The sequence below is a fragment of the Mirounga leonina genome, unplaced genomic scaffold, assembly GCF_011800145.1.
Source record: "Mirounga leonina isolate KUSES-001 unplaced genomic scaffold, KU_Mleo_1.0 Mir_82, whole genome shotgun sequence".
NCBI classification, from domain to species: domain Eukaryota; kingdom Metazoa; phylum Chordata; class Mammalia; order Carnivora; family Phocidae; genus Mirounga; species Mirounga leonina.
Window position 1 is genome coordinate 45552725 of NW_023270825.1, and position 20230 is coordinate 45572954.

The following is a 20230-nucleotide window of genomic DNA, read 5'->3' on the forward strand; positions in this document are numbered from 1 at the left end:
ACTGAAAACAAAGAGTGATTTAATATCTTGTCTACAGATTTGTTTTTTGTCTTACAAATAAATGAACCTGATAGAGCAAGACTAATTTTTTTGAATTCGTCTTTTGTCAGCACCAGGTAATCATCCAGGAAGATATTCTTTTAGGTCAATGTCTGAGAAGAAACATAAGTGGCTGAAATATCCAAAGTGTTGAAAACTCTTCTGATTGTTTATTGTGGGTCAACTATGTTGCTTCGCTCACTAATGGTACAAAAACAATGGTAACTAAAACGTCTGGGCCTTAGCACAAATCAAAGCAGTGGCACCAAACTGTATTGTATTCTTTACTGCTATGCACTCCCAATTGAAAAAGAAAGTCAGTTTCACTTAAGAATATCCTTGATGAAGCAGTGAAAATATTTATTAGTTACCAACCCTAGAGTATGTGTCTATTTAATAGTCTGTGTGATGAGATGAGACAATTACAGCAATTCTACTGCATGTAGAGTGGTTGTCTTGAGTAAAAGCACTTATGTGGTTGTTTGACTTGTGAGCTGAAGTAGCCACTTTTTCTTTGGTTATACACAGAGTATTAACCAGATACGAAAAGAACACCATTTTTGACTTAAACAACTATGGAAGACAGACAATGGTTATTCAGACTTGGTTATTGGGTATACATTCTTTTGAAAATAAATGAAATGAGCCTTTCACTTCAAGGAAAATACCTGACACTTATTGCCAATGGTGAAATATAAATTTTCAAATTCAAATTAAAATTTTTGAAAGCTTGTAAGGACTTATGTCCACGGCAAGACTGGTGTGCCAGCTTCTGAAAACTTAAACAGTTTTCTAATGAGATTGGAGGTGATATTAACACATGTGATTTTGAATATTGTCCAATGAAATGTATCATCATTTTGAAGATCTGTGACCACTCTCTTTCAATGATCAATGCATGATGTTACACAGTCATTCAAAGTGCAAGATAGACCAATGGTAGTACAGAAGGTTCACTAATATGGTTTTAGATTCCACATGGCAACTAACCTTCAAGAAACCTCCACTTCAGATTTTTGGTGTAGTATTAGAGAAGAATATCCACAATTATTTGAAAAGGTTATTAAAATTCTCCTCCATTTTTCAACTACATATATGTGGGAGGATTTTCTTCATATACTTCAACTTAAATGACATATCACAGCAGATTAAATGCAGAAGAAAACATGAAAATCCGGCTGTCTTTCATTAAATTAGAAATTAAAGAGATCTGCAAAAGGTAAAACAATGTCGATCTTCTAATTTATTTTTGTTTTGGAAAATACAATTATATTTCATAAAAACATGTTAACACAGTGCTCACTTCGGCAGCACATATACTAAAAACATGTTAACACAATGGATTTTTTATTGTTATTTTAAATGAGTTAATAAATAAATATTTTTAGAATTCCTCAATTTTTATTTCTAATAATGTATATATAGGTAACTATAATCTATATAAACAAGAGCTCTTTGGGGTTCTCAATAATTTTCAGGGAAATAATGGGGTCTTGAGACTAAAAAGTTTGAGAACCACTACTCTAGAGATTATAATATATATCCTTAACTTTTCATGGTCTAAGTAATAGTTAATATCATACCACTTGACATAAAATGTAAGAACTTTGTAACCATATGATACATTTATCCCCTGTCCTTTATGCTATAGTTGCTATGGTTGTTATATATACTATATAGAGAATTATATATGTACTTATGTAAGCCTCACATTATGTTTTGCTTTGCACAGTCATATTTCTTTTTTAGAAATTAAGAAATTATATTTACCCACATATTTACTATTTCTTGTATTCTTCATTCCTTCCTGAAGAGATGAAATTCAAACTGACTTTATTTCCCTTCAGTGTGTAGAATTTCCTTAACATTTCTTATAATGCAGGTCTGCTGGTAACTAACCCTCTTAGTTCTATTGGAAGATGCTTTTATTTTTCATCATGCTTTATATTCTTTATATTTTGATTGGATATAGATTTCAGAGTTGACCACATTTTTCCTTCAGCATGTTAAAGATGTTTCCATGTCTTCTGGCCTCCTTTATTTCTGATGAGAAGTGACTGATCATTTGAATCAATGTTCCCTTATGTATGTGTCATTTTTCTCTGCTTTCAAGATTTGCTTTTTATTTTTGGTTTTAAGTACTTTGACTATAATGAACTTAGGTGAGCCTTTCTTTATATTTATCCTGATTGGGGTTGCTGAGCTTCATGAAACTGTAAATTTATGTCTTTCATCAAAATTGAAAAATTTCAATCATGATTTCTTCAAATATTTTTTCCAACCTCATTTTTTCTCTTTTCCTTTGGGGATTCCACTTATACATACTTAGGTCCTGAGATTCTGTTCATTTTATTATCATCTTTCCCCTCACCCTCCTCTGTTCTTCAATTTGGATACTCTCTGTTGATTTAAGTTCATTGACTTTTTCTTCTTCCATCCCCTATCTGCTGTTAAGCCCAACTGGTGACTTTTTAATTTTAAATATTGTACTTTTTAATTCTAGAATTTCATTTTATAGTTTCTATTTCTCCTGAGACTTCCTATTTATTTATCTATCAAAGTATATTTTCCTTAACCATACTTGAGCATATTATAAAATCTTTGTCTGATATGGCCAACATTTAAGTCATCTGGAAGGGGGAATTGCCTCCAATGATTGTTTTTTGCTTTTTGAGTATGAGTTGTATTTTTCCTGTTTCTTCATACATCCAGTTACCTTGGATTGTGTTCTGGACCTTGCCAGTGACATGTTTTAGAGAGTTTGGATTCTGTTATATTCTTCTGAAAATTACTGATTTTTTTTTTCTTTTCCTTTTTTTTTTTTTTAAGCAAAAATTAACTTGGCTAGACTCAAATCCCAAACCATCTCCTAAGAATGGATAGCAGCTGGAATATCCTTAACTATGCTGCTTTAATTCTGTCCTGCTTATATGTAGTTCAGGTATCAGATAAAAATTTGGCAGAATTTGTCATCAGAATTTGTAGCTTCCTCTATCTGGGTGTCTTCTTCCTGATATTTCCCACTCATTTCCCATCTGTGGTAGTTACTTGAATTTTGTCTTCTGATTCATCAAGCAAGTAAAACTCTTCAAGTTTTGGCTGCCCCATGGATGAGAACTTCCCTCAGGCTAGAAGCTGTAAAAAACAGGAAACTTACTCAGTGTCATTTTCTTCTTCTAAGCGGTTGCTCTCCAGTGCCTTCAGTGTTTTTATATTTTGTCCAGAATTTATCATTGCTATCTGTGGAAGTTTGTCCAATAGAAGCTACTCAGCCATTACCAGAAGCAGAATCCTACGTATATTTTTTTGAAACAATCTCACAAATGCTATTTCCATTTTGAAATTAAAATGCCAAACTAAGCAACAATAAGAAAACAAAGTAATACCAAAAATGCCAAACTAAGCATCAACAATCAGAAAACAAAGTAATAGCAATTAGCAAATTAAAAAATAATACAGTTGATCCTTGAACAACAGGTTTGAATTCCATGGGTCCATTTATACACAGATTTTTTTGTTTAATACTCAGTATTGTAAATGTATTTTCTCTTGCTTATGATTTTTTTTAAGACTTTTTATTTATTCATTTGAGAGAGAGAGGGAGAGAGACAGAGAGAGCATGAGTGAGAGCACGAGCAGGGGGGAGAGTCAGAGGGAGAGGGAGAAACAGACTCCCTGCTGAGCAGGGAGCCCGACTCAAGGCTCAATCGCAGGACCCCAGGATCATGACCTGAGCTGAAGGCAGACACTTAACCACCTGAGCCACCCAGGCACCCCTTACTTACTTATGATCCTCTTAATAACATTTTCTTTCCTCTAGTTTACTTTATTATAAGAAAACAGTATATAATACATATAATATACAAACAAAGTATATGTTAACTGATTGTTTTTATTATTGATAAGGCTTCCAGTCAACAGTAGGCTATTAGTAGTTAAATTTTTGGGGAGTCAGTGTGTCACCTATACTTAAAAAGAAACAAAGATATTAGAAGAAGTTTTTGGGGAGTCAAAAGTTATATGTGGATTTTATTTTATTTTAATTTTTAAAAAGATTTATTTATTTATGAGAGAGAGACTATGAGTGGGGGAAGGGGCAGAGGGAGATTGTGAGAGAGAATCTCAAGCAGACTCCCCGCTGAGCAGAGCCCCAACATGGGGCTCGATCCCAGGACCCTGAGATCATGACCTGAGCCAAAATCAAGAGTCAGCCACTTAACCAAACTGAGCCACCCAGGCACCCTGTCATATGTGGGTTTTAAACTGTGTAGTGGGTCAGTGTCCCTAATCCCTCTGTTGTTCAAGGGTCAACTGAATTTTGATAATTATAAGATCTAAACAGTTTCAAAAATAGTTTCATGCTGCAAAGACAATGAAATTAGATCTCTGGCTCTTATGGATTTTTAAAAATGGGACAAGTCTGTGGTGGGTCTACTCAGCAACAGAATAATAAGTAAGACTTGGGGTATAAGAACTGGAGTAATGAAGGCAGCAAAGTAAAGAAGTGCCACAACTTAAGATGGATAGAGTAAATACTCATAATTCAGGAGAAATTATAGCAAAGTACTGGGAAAGTGGTAATCATACCATTACAGAGGATGGTGCAACCTCTATTTCCCTACCAGAATCCTCCCCAAATTCTGGTTAAATCATATTTCGAGGTGGTGGAAGAGAGACACTCATAGTATTTTAGCCTATTTCTTTAATTATGACTTAAATTACTATAAACCACTGCCTTGGTTTTATAGGATCAGCTGGTCTGCATGAAAGATCAGAAATATCAGTCAAATTGAATGTTACTGTGTCTCTGCAAGATGCTGATGCTGTTTCCCATTCCAATACATTAAATTAATATGGATAAAGGGTTGAGTGAACATTGGACAGAAAGGTTTACATAGTAATTAAAACTTACGAATTCAGGAGAGAGAGAATGCATTATTTGCAAATGGCTGACTAGACTGAGAGACAAGCTGATCTGATACTAAGTATCAGACAATGATTCCTTTTACAATTTCACCTAGATATAAAATTGTGCATATCCCTGACCAGAGAAATAAACCTAAAAGCTTAACTTTTATTCCAACCAGGCCACTGAGTGGTCTTTTATACAGATAATCCTAACCTATCATTATAGGGACTAAGCATCTACATTGGTTTAAACGTTTTTGTGCTGATAAGTTATTTTGTTCATTAAAAATGATATATGTTCTATAGGCGCCTGGGTGGCTCAGTCGTTAAGCGTCTGCCTTCGGCTCAGGTCATGATCCCAGGGTCCTGGGATCGAGCCCCACATCGGGCTCCCTGCTTGGCGGGAGGCCTGCTTCTCCCTCTCTCTCTCCCCCTGCTTGTATTCCCTCTCTTGCTGTGTCTCTCTCTGTCAAATAAATAAATAAAATCTTTTAAAAAAATGATATGTGTTCTATATTTTTATAATTATTCTTATTTTTTTCTGAAATGGAAAGGAATATTAGAGTAAAAATAATTTTATCAGTATGCATTTATTTTTTAAAAGATTTATTTATTTGAGAGACACAGTGAGAGCGAGTGCGAGCTGGGGAGAGGGGTAGACAGGGAGAGAGTCTTAAGCAGACTCTACCCTGAGCCTAGAGCCCCAAGCCCCGAGCCTGGAGCATGGAGCACAGAGCCTGGAGCTCGGAGCCTAAAGCCTGGAGCTCGGAGCCTAATGTGGGGCTTTGATCTCATGACCCTAAGACCACAATCTGAGCTGAAACCAAGAGTTGGACACTAAACCAACTATGCCACCCAAAAGCCCCATCAGTATGCATTTTTTTTTTTTTAGATTTTATTTATTTATTTGAGAGGAAGAGAGACAGAGATAGTGAGAGAGAGCACAGTGGGAGGAGAGGGAGAAGCAGGCTCCCCGCAGAGCAGGGAGCCCGATGCAGGAGTTGATCCCAGGACCCCGGGATCATGACCTGAGCTGAAGGCAGACGCTTAACCGACTGAGCCACCAAGATGCCCATCACTATGCATTTTAATGTTAAAAGTTATGCTATAATTCTGATAAAAATTAAATAAATTCGAATGTACCACAGAAATCATAGAAATGAAGGCAAAGCAAACAGCAATAAAAAAATCTAATGGGAGAAAAAGACCAATACTAACACATAATCATGTCAATAAATACAAATGATTTGTTTACCATATAAAGTGTTTGTTAAAACCCCAAAAAATCTATATTTTAAGTTAATGAAATATACCTGAAATATTAGCAATAGATAAAAAGTTAAGATAGCATCATCTATCATGACCATGCAAATAAAAGAATATTAAGATTGTAATAAAAGATACAGTTTTCAGAACAAAGATGCCTACGATTAAAAATGCATTACAGAATTTCAACAATATTTTTTTCTAAAAATTTTAAAGGGAAGCTAGTTAAATATTAGATGAAATGTGACCTATTAGAGACTTCAACCCTTATCAAAAGCTGTGTGGAATGGTACATAAATGAGGTGGAGTCACATAAAATTTAAATAAAATATTTAAATAAAATATTTAAAAGAGAAATTCACTTCTTCAATGATTCTTATTCTGTTTTGGATCACTGTTCCTTTTGAGAATTTGATTACATGTATAGGAACCCTTTCCAGTTAAATTTTGCCAACAATTTCAGGTATTCAAGAACTTCCTGAAACTACATTACCATCTCTTAGTACATGTTAGGATCATAATAGCTAACATTTAAAAGCACGTCCCAAGTGCTAGGCATTATACCAAGCACTTTATATAAAATTTCATTTAGTCCTTTTAACCACCTTACAAGGTACGACCTTACCCTAAATAATAACCTATAAGATCAGCACTATCATTATTTCTATTTTACAGATCAGCTGATTGAAGCTTAGAGATGCTGTTACTTGTCCACTGCCACATAGCCAGTAAACCGGAGATGGGATTTATGGCCTTATCTCCTTGATCTCAGGTTTCCAGCTCTTAATCATTATGACACTTCACTAAGGTCTTTCCAAATTAACTAAAAATTGGTATATCTGAAAAAAAGATATAAACATATCCAAAATATATCCAATACCATTTTTTATTTATACCACCCTCATTGCAAAAGAGAATTTGAAGTAGTTACAGAGATGCACACAAAATAAAAAAAATATACAGGAATGTGTATGTGTGTGGTGGTGCTGGGGAATAAGAAAATGAGATAAAACTAGAGGTAGAGCCAGAACCCAAAGTGGATATCATAAGGTCATCTATGATTGATGTAGAGGTGAGCCACATATTTGCCGCTGAATGGCATAGTGGTCAGAGAAAAAAAGGATTTAATCAATACTGTTTTACCTGGTACTGAACTGGAGAAAAAGATCTTTTCTGTGGAACACTGTGTAGACAATATTCTTAAGAACATTATACAATAGTGACTTTTAAGATAAACATTTCTTACATATTTCTTTGTATAGGTCAAAGCATGATGTCAAAGTACAAGTCAGAACAAACAATTCTATCCATGGTACAATGTAGTCTGAGTACAAAACATGTGGACTGGGCTAAAGATAAACTGTAGAATAGATAGGAAAGACTAGATATCTTTTCAGGTAATCTTTCTGGCGATTAAGTTTTTTAATTTAACAGTTAAGAGTTTATTTCAAGAACCTGGAATACAGAAATTCTATAATGTTTAGTAAGCCAGATTCATATGCATAGACACTCAAGCAGAGGGTAAAACTGGTAACTTCTCATGGAAGTCGGGGGACCTGAATAGATGTCTAAATTTTAGACCTTCCACCAAAATAAGTTGAAGGAAGACCTATAGATAAAGATAATATCTAATTCACATTGATATATAAGTATGTAATGTTGGAGGCATGGCTGAAATTGAAACAGAAAATTTCCTTTGGTTTTGTTAAATGAGAATGTTCGTACAATATAACAAGATGATGGGAAGCTGCCAAAGCAGTACTTGAGAAAACATATCACTCTAAATATCTTGTTTACAAAATAATAAATCATGTATCTATGTAAGAACACAGACAAAGGACAAAGTAAAAACCTTAAATATGTAAGAAAATAAAAAAATGAAAGAGCAGAAATAAACTATTCAAATTGACAATAACTAATATTTAAAAAACCCCAGAGTTGCTACTTTGAAAAAGAGAACCAATACACAGCACTGTCCTAGTTGCTAACCAAATAAACAAAAATTTTTTTAAAGAGAAATCAGATAGTTGTTTCTAAATTTTATTTTTTAAGTGAAGGAGAAGGAATCAAATTAAGTTCATAAAAACGGGAAACACTAGAGTTATGCCTTCAAAGTTTGGTAAGATGAGTACCCACAGGTATAGAGCACTGGGTGGGGGAGAGATGTTCCTGGAAAATGAAACAGCCTAAGGATACAGAGACAGGAAAGAATATTGTGTGTCATTTAGAAATAAGGTAGGTAAGATTGAGTTGAAACAAATCATGGAAGATCTCATTATCCCTGAATATGTAGGAGAAGGAAAGAAGAATAAAAAGAAAAACAAGACCAAAGTCTGAGCTTTAAGGAAATGCTCTTAGGGAGAGTAGGAAGCAGACTCAGTTTGAAAGTGGCAGAGGTAGATGTTCAGCCTATATTTGTTGATTGAATAAAAGAAATGGCTATTCCTGTACAGAAGTCAAAAAATAAAAATGGGCCTAGTGATTTTACAAGGAGAACATGGAAGCAACATGATGTACTCTTTGAATAAATAAGTTTATGACCTAGTTAGGAAGACCAAGAACTACATAACAATACAATGTAATACAAATAATCTAGTATCTCATATTATATTTACCTTTAAAGGCATGTATTTAAGCATGTCTCTCCAATGTTCCTAGAGAATTCTGAATCCATGCACCTTTTAAATGTAAGACTTCTAAAATAATAATAATAAAAAATGAATACCTTTCATACAATAGAGGAAGATGTTTGAAATAATTCTGGAGGAGTTATCAGATGAGATTTTCCTCTCGGTTTTGCAACTTTACTATATGCAGAGAAATATTTATTTCAAAGTAAGTAAATCCAAACTTTCAAAGTTGTTAGATATCCAGAAAAGAAGCCTTTTATTTATTTATTTTTTTAAGATTTTTTTTTTTTTAACTTATTTGACAGAGAGAGACACCATGAGAGAGGAAATACAAGCAGGGGGAGTGGGAGAGGGAGAAGCAGGCTTCCCACCGAGCAGTGAGCCCCATGTGGGACTCGATCCCAGGACCTGAGCCGAAGGCAGACGCTTAACGACTGAGTCACCCAGGCACCCCAAAAAGAAGCCTTTTAAATTCAACCACATCTATTTATGCTTTATCACTACATAAGCACAAGGTATGAAATGGCGATGTTATTACATTAAGTGGAGATGCTGTTGCTACACCAGAAGATTATATACCATAACATTACCATTTTTAACACTAAGCTGAAGCCAGAATTAGCAAAAATATTTACATTTTGGGAACTTTTTAGGATGGAAATTGGATACAATAATTTTCCAGGTAAGATTAATAGGTTTGAAAGTCTCTCTCTCTCTCTGAATATATGTTTTTATTTTTATATCTATATTTATATTGCATTCTATTGATACATGTTTAAAAACTAAAATTAAAGTATCTACCTAAATTTAAAGGACAAGTTGATTACCATACATTCAATTAAAGCACCTTGCTTTTACTAGGATTATATGAAAGAAGGCAACAATATGTGAAGTCTAACTATATTTCAGAGAACTGTTCTGTTTAAGAGACTATCTTGCCTGTCTTCAGTGAATAGATAATGATGCTAAATTAGGGCAAGCTCGTGAGTATATATAAATCGCACCCCCAAATCCACACATCTATACCCACATACCCAGTGACACATATACACTGTGATGACTGATTCCTGCTCAACCACATTGTCAATCGACAGTAGAGACTTTTATGGTTCTTTGTTAATAAGTTAGCATTGGCCTCTGTTTGCTGATCCAAACAAAGCATAAGGAAAGGCAGAAGCAAGGCATTTATAAATTTAATTACATGACTAGCTGTTTTAAAATCATAGGGTCTTCATATGATGGGATGAAGTAACATTTGCTAAATCTTTATACAAATAAACACCACCTTAGAAGTATGACATCTTAACACTGCTAACCCAAATGTATGTAGACATAATCTGGTAAATTTGTTTAATGGCAATATTATCACCATTACTGACGAAATCTTAAATTGTTAGTGTGGCTTATATATTAGACCATTTGTGACACATTCACAAAATTCTGGTTTATTTCATTTACCCTCCTATGCAGAGGATATAAGTACAGAAAATACAATATGCTCAATATAAACTTTTAAAAAACTATTATTTAGTAAGGGCCAAGTTTTGAATGCCTTTTAATATCTTGTGACCATTCTTTCAAGCTCAAAAATGTGCCTTACATTCAGAACACTTTTTAAAAAACATAAGCTTTCCATTAAAATATGCTTCACAGAATGAGGATTTGAAGCTAGATTTTCAAGTATAAATTTAAGAAATATACTTACCTTTGATTCGAGGTAGACATTTGCTGATGACATTTTTGTAATTTTGCATATGTAACTAACTAAAGAGATGGCACAAAGAATAAACAGGCTATCATTAATTAATGCTCGAACAAACACAGTCCATTTCAACTGATTTTCTGGGACATCTCCATGGACTAGCATTGCACAAGTCAAGTTCACCACTAAAAAAAGAAGGCTTGCCAATATAAAGCCCAAATGCAACAGAATTCTGAAAGAAAAAAAATAAATTTATTAGATGTTTATATATTAATGAGAGAGTAGACTTAATTCTGAATTAGTGTGCTACTTCAGGTACAATAATACTGTCAGCTTAAAATCTTTATAATTTCATTAAATACAAATTTAAGAATCAGAGTTACTTGGGATATCTTTGCTGTTATGAAATTAGTATCTAAACAATTTTAAAATGGCATTAGGCTTTAAAACATTAATTTAAAAATAACTGAATGGGCCTTGAACTCAGTTGCCTCTACCAGGAAGAATAATATAAGATTATTTTAACACTAATTAAAGTAATCCTGCACTTTTCATTTTTATAACTACTAAACATATTTTCATTGACCTTTCCATTCAAAGAATTACCAGGCTTTTATAATTTGCTTGGAAAATTAATATACTCTATCTAAATTTAAATTGATCACTAATATTAATTTTAAGAGGTTAAGGGAAATGTGTTTTAAATAATGTTCAATTTTTATGAACTTCTGACTATCCATAGCAAACATGACTTTCAAACATGACCAAAGAAGAACATAGGGACAGTAAATGTAGAGTTTCAAGCACCTCATCAATACCCTGGCTTTCTATAAAGTTGCATGTTTATTATGCATACACAGCAACTCTGAAAATGAAATGCCTCCACTATATTCCCCTAAGAAAAATGAGACCACTGCGACTCTTCAGGTAAGGTGTGGATATTTGTATCAAGTAGCTATAACAGCTATCTATTCCCAATTCAAATATGTTTATAACCTCAATTAATATGAGCCAGAAATTTATTTGGCATCCTAATATCTTCTATTTTGGGTCACTTTCAAGAGTGGGAATCATAAAATGTTGTCTGCCTTTGGAACTAGTTTACAAGAGGTTAATTGAAGGTAATGTGTAATCTGTAACAAGCAATCTTTTTAAAGTGTACATTCAAAGTACAAAGATTTTAGTTTGAGAAGTTCAGATCTTAGTATTCTCTCAGATTATGTAATAAAAATAATAATATATAACTTGAAACCCAAAGTGGACCTTGAAGTTACCCATATACCCAGGGGAAACCAAGGTATAGAGAGGTTAAATGAGTTGCATGGTCAACAATTGGAGAATTGGTCTGAAACCCAACTCTCATTTTTGATGTTAGTCAGTACAGAAGCATTCCTTATTTCATGGAACTATACTACTATACATGCGTGCCCCAAACAGTAAAATCTAACTTTAGTATGTGTGGGCCCTAGGAAACTCTATCTGTAGCAGAGCAGCAAAAAAAGGTGTTAGGCAGCGATATGGCTGAAGGGGGAGAACTGTCGGTTACTCAATTCATTTCCCATGTGCTAATCTAACTACTGGACTTCCTATAAAATTGCTATAGGACCTTCAGCTACCATGCCCTTCTACCTTGAAAAGTCTATTGTGAAAAAAAATTAGATCTTGCTACTCATGAAACTTACTTGTGTTTGTCAAGTTCAGTGGCACATCTGACTTTACATATAACCTATAAAGAGAGTATAGAAAAAGGTTTTGAAAAAACGTGTAATATAGTATTCCTTTTTTTTTAAAAGATTTTATTTATGCATTTGAGACACAGAGATACAGAGAGAGAGAGAGAGAGCATGAGCAGGGAGAGAGGCAGAGGGAGAGGGAGAAGCAGGCTCCCCGCTGAGCTAGGAGCCGGATGTGGGGCTCAATCCCAGGACCCTGGGATCATGACCTGAGCCGAAGGCAGACACTTAACCATCTGAGCCACCGAGGCTCCCAAATATTCTTTTTTTTTTTTTTTTAAGATTTTATTTATTTGACAGAGAGAGACACAACGAGAGAGGGAACACAAGCAAGGGGAGAGGGAGAGGGAGAAGCAGACTCCCTGCTGTGCAGGGAGCCCAATGCAGGGCTCAATCCCAGTACCCTGGGATCATGACCTGAGCCAAAGGCAAACGCTTAGTGACTGAGCCACCCAGGCGCCCCGGCGCCCAAATAAACTTGTTTTGACTTTGTGTTTCAAAGTGATACAACTACAAATAATAATATGTTACGAATAACATAAGTAAATTCAAGTGTTAACATTTGAACTACCACGAAGCAAAAATAAGGTTTCCAAAGGCTTAAATCAATAATAATTTTCTTTGTTATAGTCTCAAATTTAAATTTCTATCATTAAAAATTTAAACAGAATTAATCCAGTTTAAACATTTATTGAACTTTTATTATGAGCCAGACATTGTGCTGGATAGCTTGCCACCTATTCTAAACTTCAATATATTATTTACATTTTGTCTTTTTTTTTTTTTTAAAGATTTTATTTAGTTATTTGTCAAAGAGATAGAGAGAGAATGCACACAAGCAGGGAGAGCTGCAGGCAGACCAGGCACAGGGAGAAGCAGGCTCCCCGCTGAGCAAGGAGCTGGATGCGGGACTCAATCCCAAAACCCTAGGATCATAATCTGAGCTGAAGGCAGATGTTTAACTGACTGAGCCACCCAGGTGTCCCACTTACATTTTGTCTTAAAATGGAACTACTTACTTAAATATGAATATGGCTGAATGTTCTCCAAAGATTATTTTCCCCTAAGATTCAATGAAGTAGTAAAAGGAAACAAGGGACCAAAAAATGGACACAAAGATAATGAGCATATATCATATTTAGTAAACTTCCTTCCTTCACAAAGCCTTGCAAAGGGTAGGTTCTCAAATACTTGTTGAATAAATTAAGTAGGTAGGTAAATAGAATTTGAAATAAACATGGTAAATTCTGGGAGCATAGTGTGGAAGGTTTTAATTTCTTCCTTGTGAATTTGGACTTTATTTATTTAGATGATGGGAAGATACTGAAGTTTTTTTATGTAGAAACTCCAAAATATGAAATTTCATTAATCTGGCATCAGTGCACAGGCTAGTACAGAGGAACTATGGTTATAGGACTATTGAAATAGGGTGTGAACTTTGGGGACATGGAAAGAAAGAGGCAAGTATAAAATAGAATAAAAAAATAGTGTAAGTACTCAATAACTTACTAATTCCATTTAAGCATTTATTGAGCACACATTATGAAAGGTGCTGTGGATTCATAAATATAGTAATTGTTTCTGCTCTCAAGGAGCTCAGTTTATTGAAGAAACAGATAAACCATATATTTTGACACACTGTGATATCAATGCAAAAGATACCATCACAACATCTAAGAAGGGGGAAAGATTAATTCAGTCCAAGAAATGGTGTGAGGTAAGGAGAAAAGGGAAAGACTGTGTAGAGCCAGTGAGGACTTCTCAAAGGAAGTAACATTTGAACCAGATCTAAGTTATGAAGGGCAAATGAGTGTTAGGTAAATGCTCAGGCAAAGATAGCAGCCTGTGAACACATGCATATCTGTGTATTTTGGTTAACCAGAAGCTAGATGTGATACAGGCGTCTAAAATATTATCCTATTAGTTCCCTAATCATTCTCAGGTGTATCCATTTTCTCTGTCTCCACTACTAAGGTACATATTACAACACATTTTCAGTTGGTTTCTCTGCTCCCATTCTTTATTCCATCTATATCTTTTGAAGGTAAGTGTTCATTTTACTACTTTTCCTTTATTCTCACCTGTCTATATATAATTTTTATTTTTATTTTTATAAATTGTACTAATATATATATATATATATATATATATATATATATATATATATAACACAAAACTCACCATTTAACCATTTGTTAAAGATTTTTAAAATTTATTTGAGAGAGAGCGTGGGCATGGGGGTGCAGAGGGAGAGGGAGAAGCAGACTCCCTGCCGAGCAGGAGACTGACACAGCCCATTCCAGGGCACTGAGATCATGACCTGAGCCAAAGGCAGATGCTTAATCAACTGAGCCACCCACACACCTCTCAACCATTTTTTAGAGACTTTTATATTTATTTTACACAGAAAGAGAGAAAGAGAGAGTGGGGGGAGGGGCAGAGGGAGAGGGAGAGAGAAATTTAAGCAGGCTCTGTGCTGAGCTTGGAGTCCAACACTGAGCTCCATCCCATGACCTTGATATCACGACCTAAGCTGAAACCAAGAGTCAGGAGCTTACCAACTGAGCCACCCAGGCGGCCCCCATTTAAACATTCTTAAGTGTATAGTTCAATTACATTAAGTACATTCACATCGTTGTGCAAACTATCACCATCATCCATCTCCAGAACTTTTTCACCCCCCCAAACTAAAACTCTGTATTCATTAAACAATAACTCCTGATTCTTCTCTCCTCCAGCACCTGGCAACCACCATTATACTTTCTGTCTGTGAATTTTTTTTTTTAAAGATTTTATTTATTTATTTGAGAGAGAGAGAATGAGAGACTGAGAGCATGAGAGGGAGGAGGGTCAGAGGGAGAAGCAGACTCCCTGCTGAGCAGGGAGCCTGATGCAGGACTCGATCCCGGGACTCCAGGATCATGACCTGAGCCGAAGGCAGTCGCTTAACCAACTGAGCCACCCAGGCGCCCTCTGTCTGTGAATTTGACTGCTGTAGTAACCTCATCTAAGGGGAATCATACAGTATTTGTTCTTTTGTGATTGGCTCATATCACTTAGCATAATGTCCTTAAGGTTCATCCATGTTGTAACTTGTGTCACATTTTCCATCCCCTTTAAAGCTGAATAAGGTTCAATTTCATCACTGAGTCACGAAACTGTAACCATCGAATTAAAGAATGGAACACAGGTCCACGGAACAATCACAGGTGTAGAGGTCAGCATGAATACCCATCTTAAAGCTGTGAAAATGACTTTGAAGAATAGAGAACCGGTACAGCTGGAAACACTGAGTATTTGAGGAAATAACATTCGATATTTTATCCTACCAGACAGCTTACCTCTGGATACACTACTTGTGGATGTTGAACCAAAGGTGAAATCTAAGAAAAGGGAAGCTATTGCAGGAAGAGGCCGAGGCCGAGGAAGAGGAAGAGGGGGTCCTAGGCGATAATGTCTCTCAAGATTACTATTTCAAAGTGATACATGATTGGGGATATTTTTTGTACAGGTTTTGTTTGTTTATGTCAGTTTTTAATAAACATAAATGTAGGACAAAAAAAAGCTGAATAAGTTTCCATTGTATGTATATATCACAATTTGTCTATCCATTCATCCATCAATGGACAGTTGAGTAGCTTCCACCTTTTGGGTATTGTGAATAATGCTGCTATAAACAATATGTTCTATATATGAACATGTTTTAATATGATTTAAAAAAATGATTTGACAGTAAGTTGTATATATGATGCTCCTTTAACACTAAATGTGTACTTCATTGTATACTTCCTTAAAAAATAAAATTATCTTATGTAACCACAATATAATTATGAATATTATAAAATTGAATGTCAATACAATACTATTACCTAATCTTCAGACCTTATTTAGATTTTGCCTTTTGTTCCAATAATGCCATTTTTGGGGAAAAATAGCAGGATTATGCATTAATCTGTGCATTTAATCTCCTTTAATTTTCAATTTTTCCTTTTGTCTTTTCAGTGATTTTGTAGAATGCTTCTCAGTTTGGGTTTATCTGTTTCTTCATAATTAGATTCAGGATATCCATTTTGGTAGGAATACCACAGAAGTGATGGCGCTGCGTTCTTCTCAATGAATTATATCAGGAGGCTCATGATGTTGATTTATCCCATTATTGTGATGCTCACTTTGAGCAATTGGTTAAGGTGGTGTCTACCAAATTTCTCCACTAAGTTACCATTTTTCTCATTGTAATGAGTACCATGTGGAGAGATATTTACAATGTAAATATCTTTTGTTCTTCAAACTTTCATCCACTAGTTTTGGCATCTATTGCCTGAATAAATTATTATTATTATGGGGCATTTTTATTTTAAAAAGTAAATCTGATCATATTACTCCAGGACAAAGCCCACACTCCTTTTGACATAACAGGTCTTTCATCATCTTGCCCCACCTTCCCATCATTGCATCCTTTTATCCCTATCTTCAATCTTATCGTCAGTCATTTTGGATTATCTACAACTCTTCAAATAAGGGATTCAGTTTCACATCTTTGTGCCTTCCTATGCATTTTTACTTTCCCTGAAATAAGCTTTCTGTGTCATATAACAAATTCCAACTCATCCTTCAAGACTTTACCTGTGTTATCTTTTATATGTCACCTTAAATGACTTAGGAAGAGAAACACCACTCTGTATCCTTGCTTTACTAATCACATTTTACAGTATTTATTTACATTTTTATTTACCTCTTAAGAGACACCAGAACTTACTCATATTTATAGCCCTAGTACTGAGCATAAAGCTTGGTTCATAGTAAGTTTTCAGAACATGTTGGAATAAATGACCAGTGATTTTAGGTCAAAGCAAGTGTTTTGGTGAAATACAGCACAAGTGAAATTGGAGGGGCAAGCAGTTGTCCAGTTGTGGAGATGTTGTATAAAAATGCTAAAGAATTAGTCTTTAACTCCCATAAACTCTGTAATACAATTTTATGTTTGAGTGATTTCTTAGGTGAAGTGTAGAAAATGGATTAGAATGGTGTGAAGGACTCTAGTTAAAATATTGTTGAACTTGACAGAGTCTACTCAACCACATTCTCAGGTTATGAACCTAAAGACCTAAATGTGAGAACTGAAAATATAAAAATACTAGAAGAGAGCACAAACAGTAGTTTTTCTGACATTGACCACAGCAACATTTATCTAGCTATGTCTCCTCAGGCAAGGGAAACAAAAGCAAAAACAAACTATTGGGACCACATCAAAATAAAAAGCTTCTGTACAACAAAGGAAACCATCGACAAAACAAAAAGACAACCTACTGAATGGAAGAAGATATTTGCAAACGATATATCCAAAAAGGGGTTAATATCCAAAATATATGAAGAACTTATACAACTCAACACCAAAAAAACAAATAATCTAATTAAAAATGGACAGAAGACATGAACAGACATTTCTTCAAAGAAGACATACGGATGGCCAACATACACATGAAAAGATGCTCAGCATCACTCATTATCGGGAAATGCAAATCAAAACCACAATGAGATATCACCTGTCAGAATGCCTAAAATAAAAAACACAAGAAAGAACAAGTCTTGGGATGCCTGGGTGGCTCAGTCGGTTAAGCGTCTGCCTTCAGCTCAGGTCATGATCCCAGGGTCCTGGGATGGAGTCCCACATTGGGCTCCTTGCTCAGCAGGGAGCCTGCTTCTCCCTCTGCCTGCTGCTCTCCCTGCTTGTGCTCTCTCTCTCTCTCTTTCTCTCTGACAAATAAATAAATAAAATCTTAAAAAAAAAAAGAAAGAACAAGTCTTGGTGAGGATGTGGGAAAAAAGGAACCCTTCGTGCACTATTGGTGGGAATGCAAACTGGTGTGGCCACTGTGGAAAACAGTATGGATGTTCCTCAAAAAATTAAATATCCAGTAATTCAAATACTGGGTATTTACCCAAAGAATATAAAAACACTAATATGAAAATATGTTTACTGAAGCATTATTTATGAGAGCCAAGACATAGAAGCAGTCCAAGTGTCCATTGATAGATGAATGGATAAAGAAGATGTGGTACATGTATACAATGGAATATTACTCAGCCATAGAAAACAACAAAATCTTGCCATTTGCAACAACAGAGATGGATCTAGAGGATATTAGTCTAAGTGAAATGTTAGAGAAAGACAAATACCATATGATTTCACTCATATATGGAATCTAAGAAACAAACAAATGAACAAAGAAAAAAAGAGAGAAACAAATAACAAAAAAGACTCCTAGAGAAAATATAGAGAACAAATTGGTGGTTACCAGAAGGAAGGTGAGTGGAAGGATGGATGAAATAGGTAAAGGGAATTAAGAGTATACTTATTGTGATGAGCAGTGAGTAATGTACAGAATTGTTGAATCACTATATTGTACACTAAAACCAATATAACACTGTAAACAATTATACTGGATAAAAAAGAAAATAATGTTATATGAATGAAATTATACAGTATGTAACCTCTTGGAATTGGATTTTTTCACTCACCATAATTCTTTGGAGATGCATGTAGATTGCTGTGTGTAGGAATAAATTTGTTCTTTAAAAAAAATAAAGCATTGATAGAATGAGTGCACCGCTGACAAAAATTTTAAAAAGTCAGATTGTGGAATTGATTCTTAGGTTTAAAATTTATTACATATAGGCAGAAATATTGAGAAGATAGGTGAGTTTTGGATTATAATAAGGAAATTACAGTCACCACAGAGATGACAACTGAAACTCAAACTAGAAGACATTTGAAGGAACAATATAGAATAGAAAGTCAACCTATGATATGTTCACATCTAATAGAATGAAAAATCAAAAAGAGGGAAGGAAAGAGAGATAGGCAAAGGAGACAGATCTAAGAATCAGATTAGTCATAGAAAACAGCAGACTAGTTTAGAGGTAATAGGAAGCAAGGATAGCCTTTATTAAATTCTGCAAAAAGTCAAGAATGATTAAGAAAAGTTGAATCACAGATCTGTACCTCTGAAACAAATAATGCAATATATGTTAAGAAAAAAAAAGAAGAAGATAGCAGGAGGGGAAGAATGAAGGGGGGGGAATCGGAGGGGGAGACGAACCATGAGAGACGTCGGACTCTGAAAAACAAACAGGGTTCTAGAGGGGAGGGGGGTGGGAGGATGGGTTAGCCTGGTGATGGGTATTGGGGAGGGCACGTTCTGCATGGAGCACTGGGTGTTATGCACAAACAATGAATCGTGGAACACTACATCAAAAACCAATGATGTAATGTATGGTGATTAATATAACAATAAAAAAATTAAAAAAAAAAGAAAAGAAAAGACCATTTGGTTGGGTCACCAGTATGTCATGGATACCTTGGAGAGAATAGTTTTCGGTGGAATAAACAGAACAAAAGTACAAGGAGTTAATAGAGAGTACAACAACAAAGACAGTGAGTATAGACTATATGAGATATATGTGAAGATAAGAGAAACCTGGGAAAATCTGTGTTGAGAGACATTTCTCTATGAACATTGCACATTTCTGCATGGTCCAGGTCTTCTGAGCAAAGGGCTTTGCATAGCAAACATCCTTGAAAAGTAGAGACAGTGTCTACCTTAAGTCCAGAGGGAAGATTTATTTCTTGGCTAGTGGAATAAAGATAGAGAATATCTCTCTCCCTGGGGACATTTGGGTGTAGCGGGGCGGGGATGATAAAGTCTCTGTATCTGTCCTTGCTTACATTCCAGAGTAAAGATAAGGTCTGACTGTCTGTCTCCCTTCCTTATTTCAGGGTTCTTACCCTGTAACATATCTTGCTGTAGGCACAAGTAACATCTGGCCCTCACTGTGTTAACCATATGGGAATTGGGGCTCAGGACCTGAAGCAAGACATTACTTTGGTTGTTGTTTTTGCCGTGAGTAATAAATGGTCTTTTTCTCTGACCCCATGGGTCTTGTGTTTTCTG

The 20230-nt window shown here is 35.1% G+C and overlaps 1 protein-coding gene across 1 annotated transcript in view; it reads right to left on the minus strand.

Annotated features, from left to right (window-relative positions):
- Positions 1-20230, minus strand: part of GPR137C (G protein-coupled receptor 137C) — a 64685-nt gene that overhangs the window by 12647 nt on the left and 31808 nt on the right. The window contains exons 2-3 of the mRNA XM_034992601.1: positions 12228-12271; positions 10549-10777 (exon numbers count right to left, since the gene is read on the minus strand). Coding sequence (XP_034848492.1) covers positions 10549-10777; positions 12228-12271 — 273 coding nt within the window. The remainder of the gene's footprint in view (positions 1-10548; positions 10778-12227; positions 12272-20230) is intronic.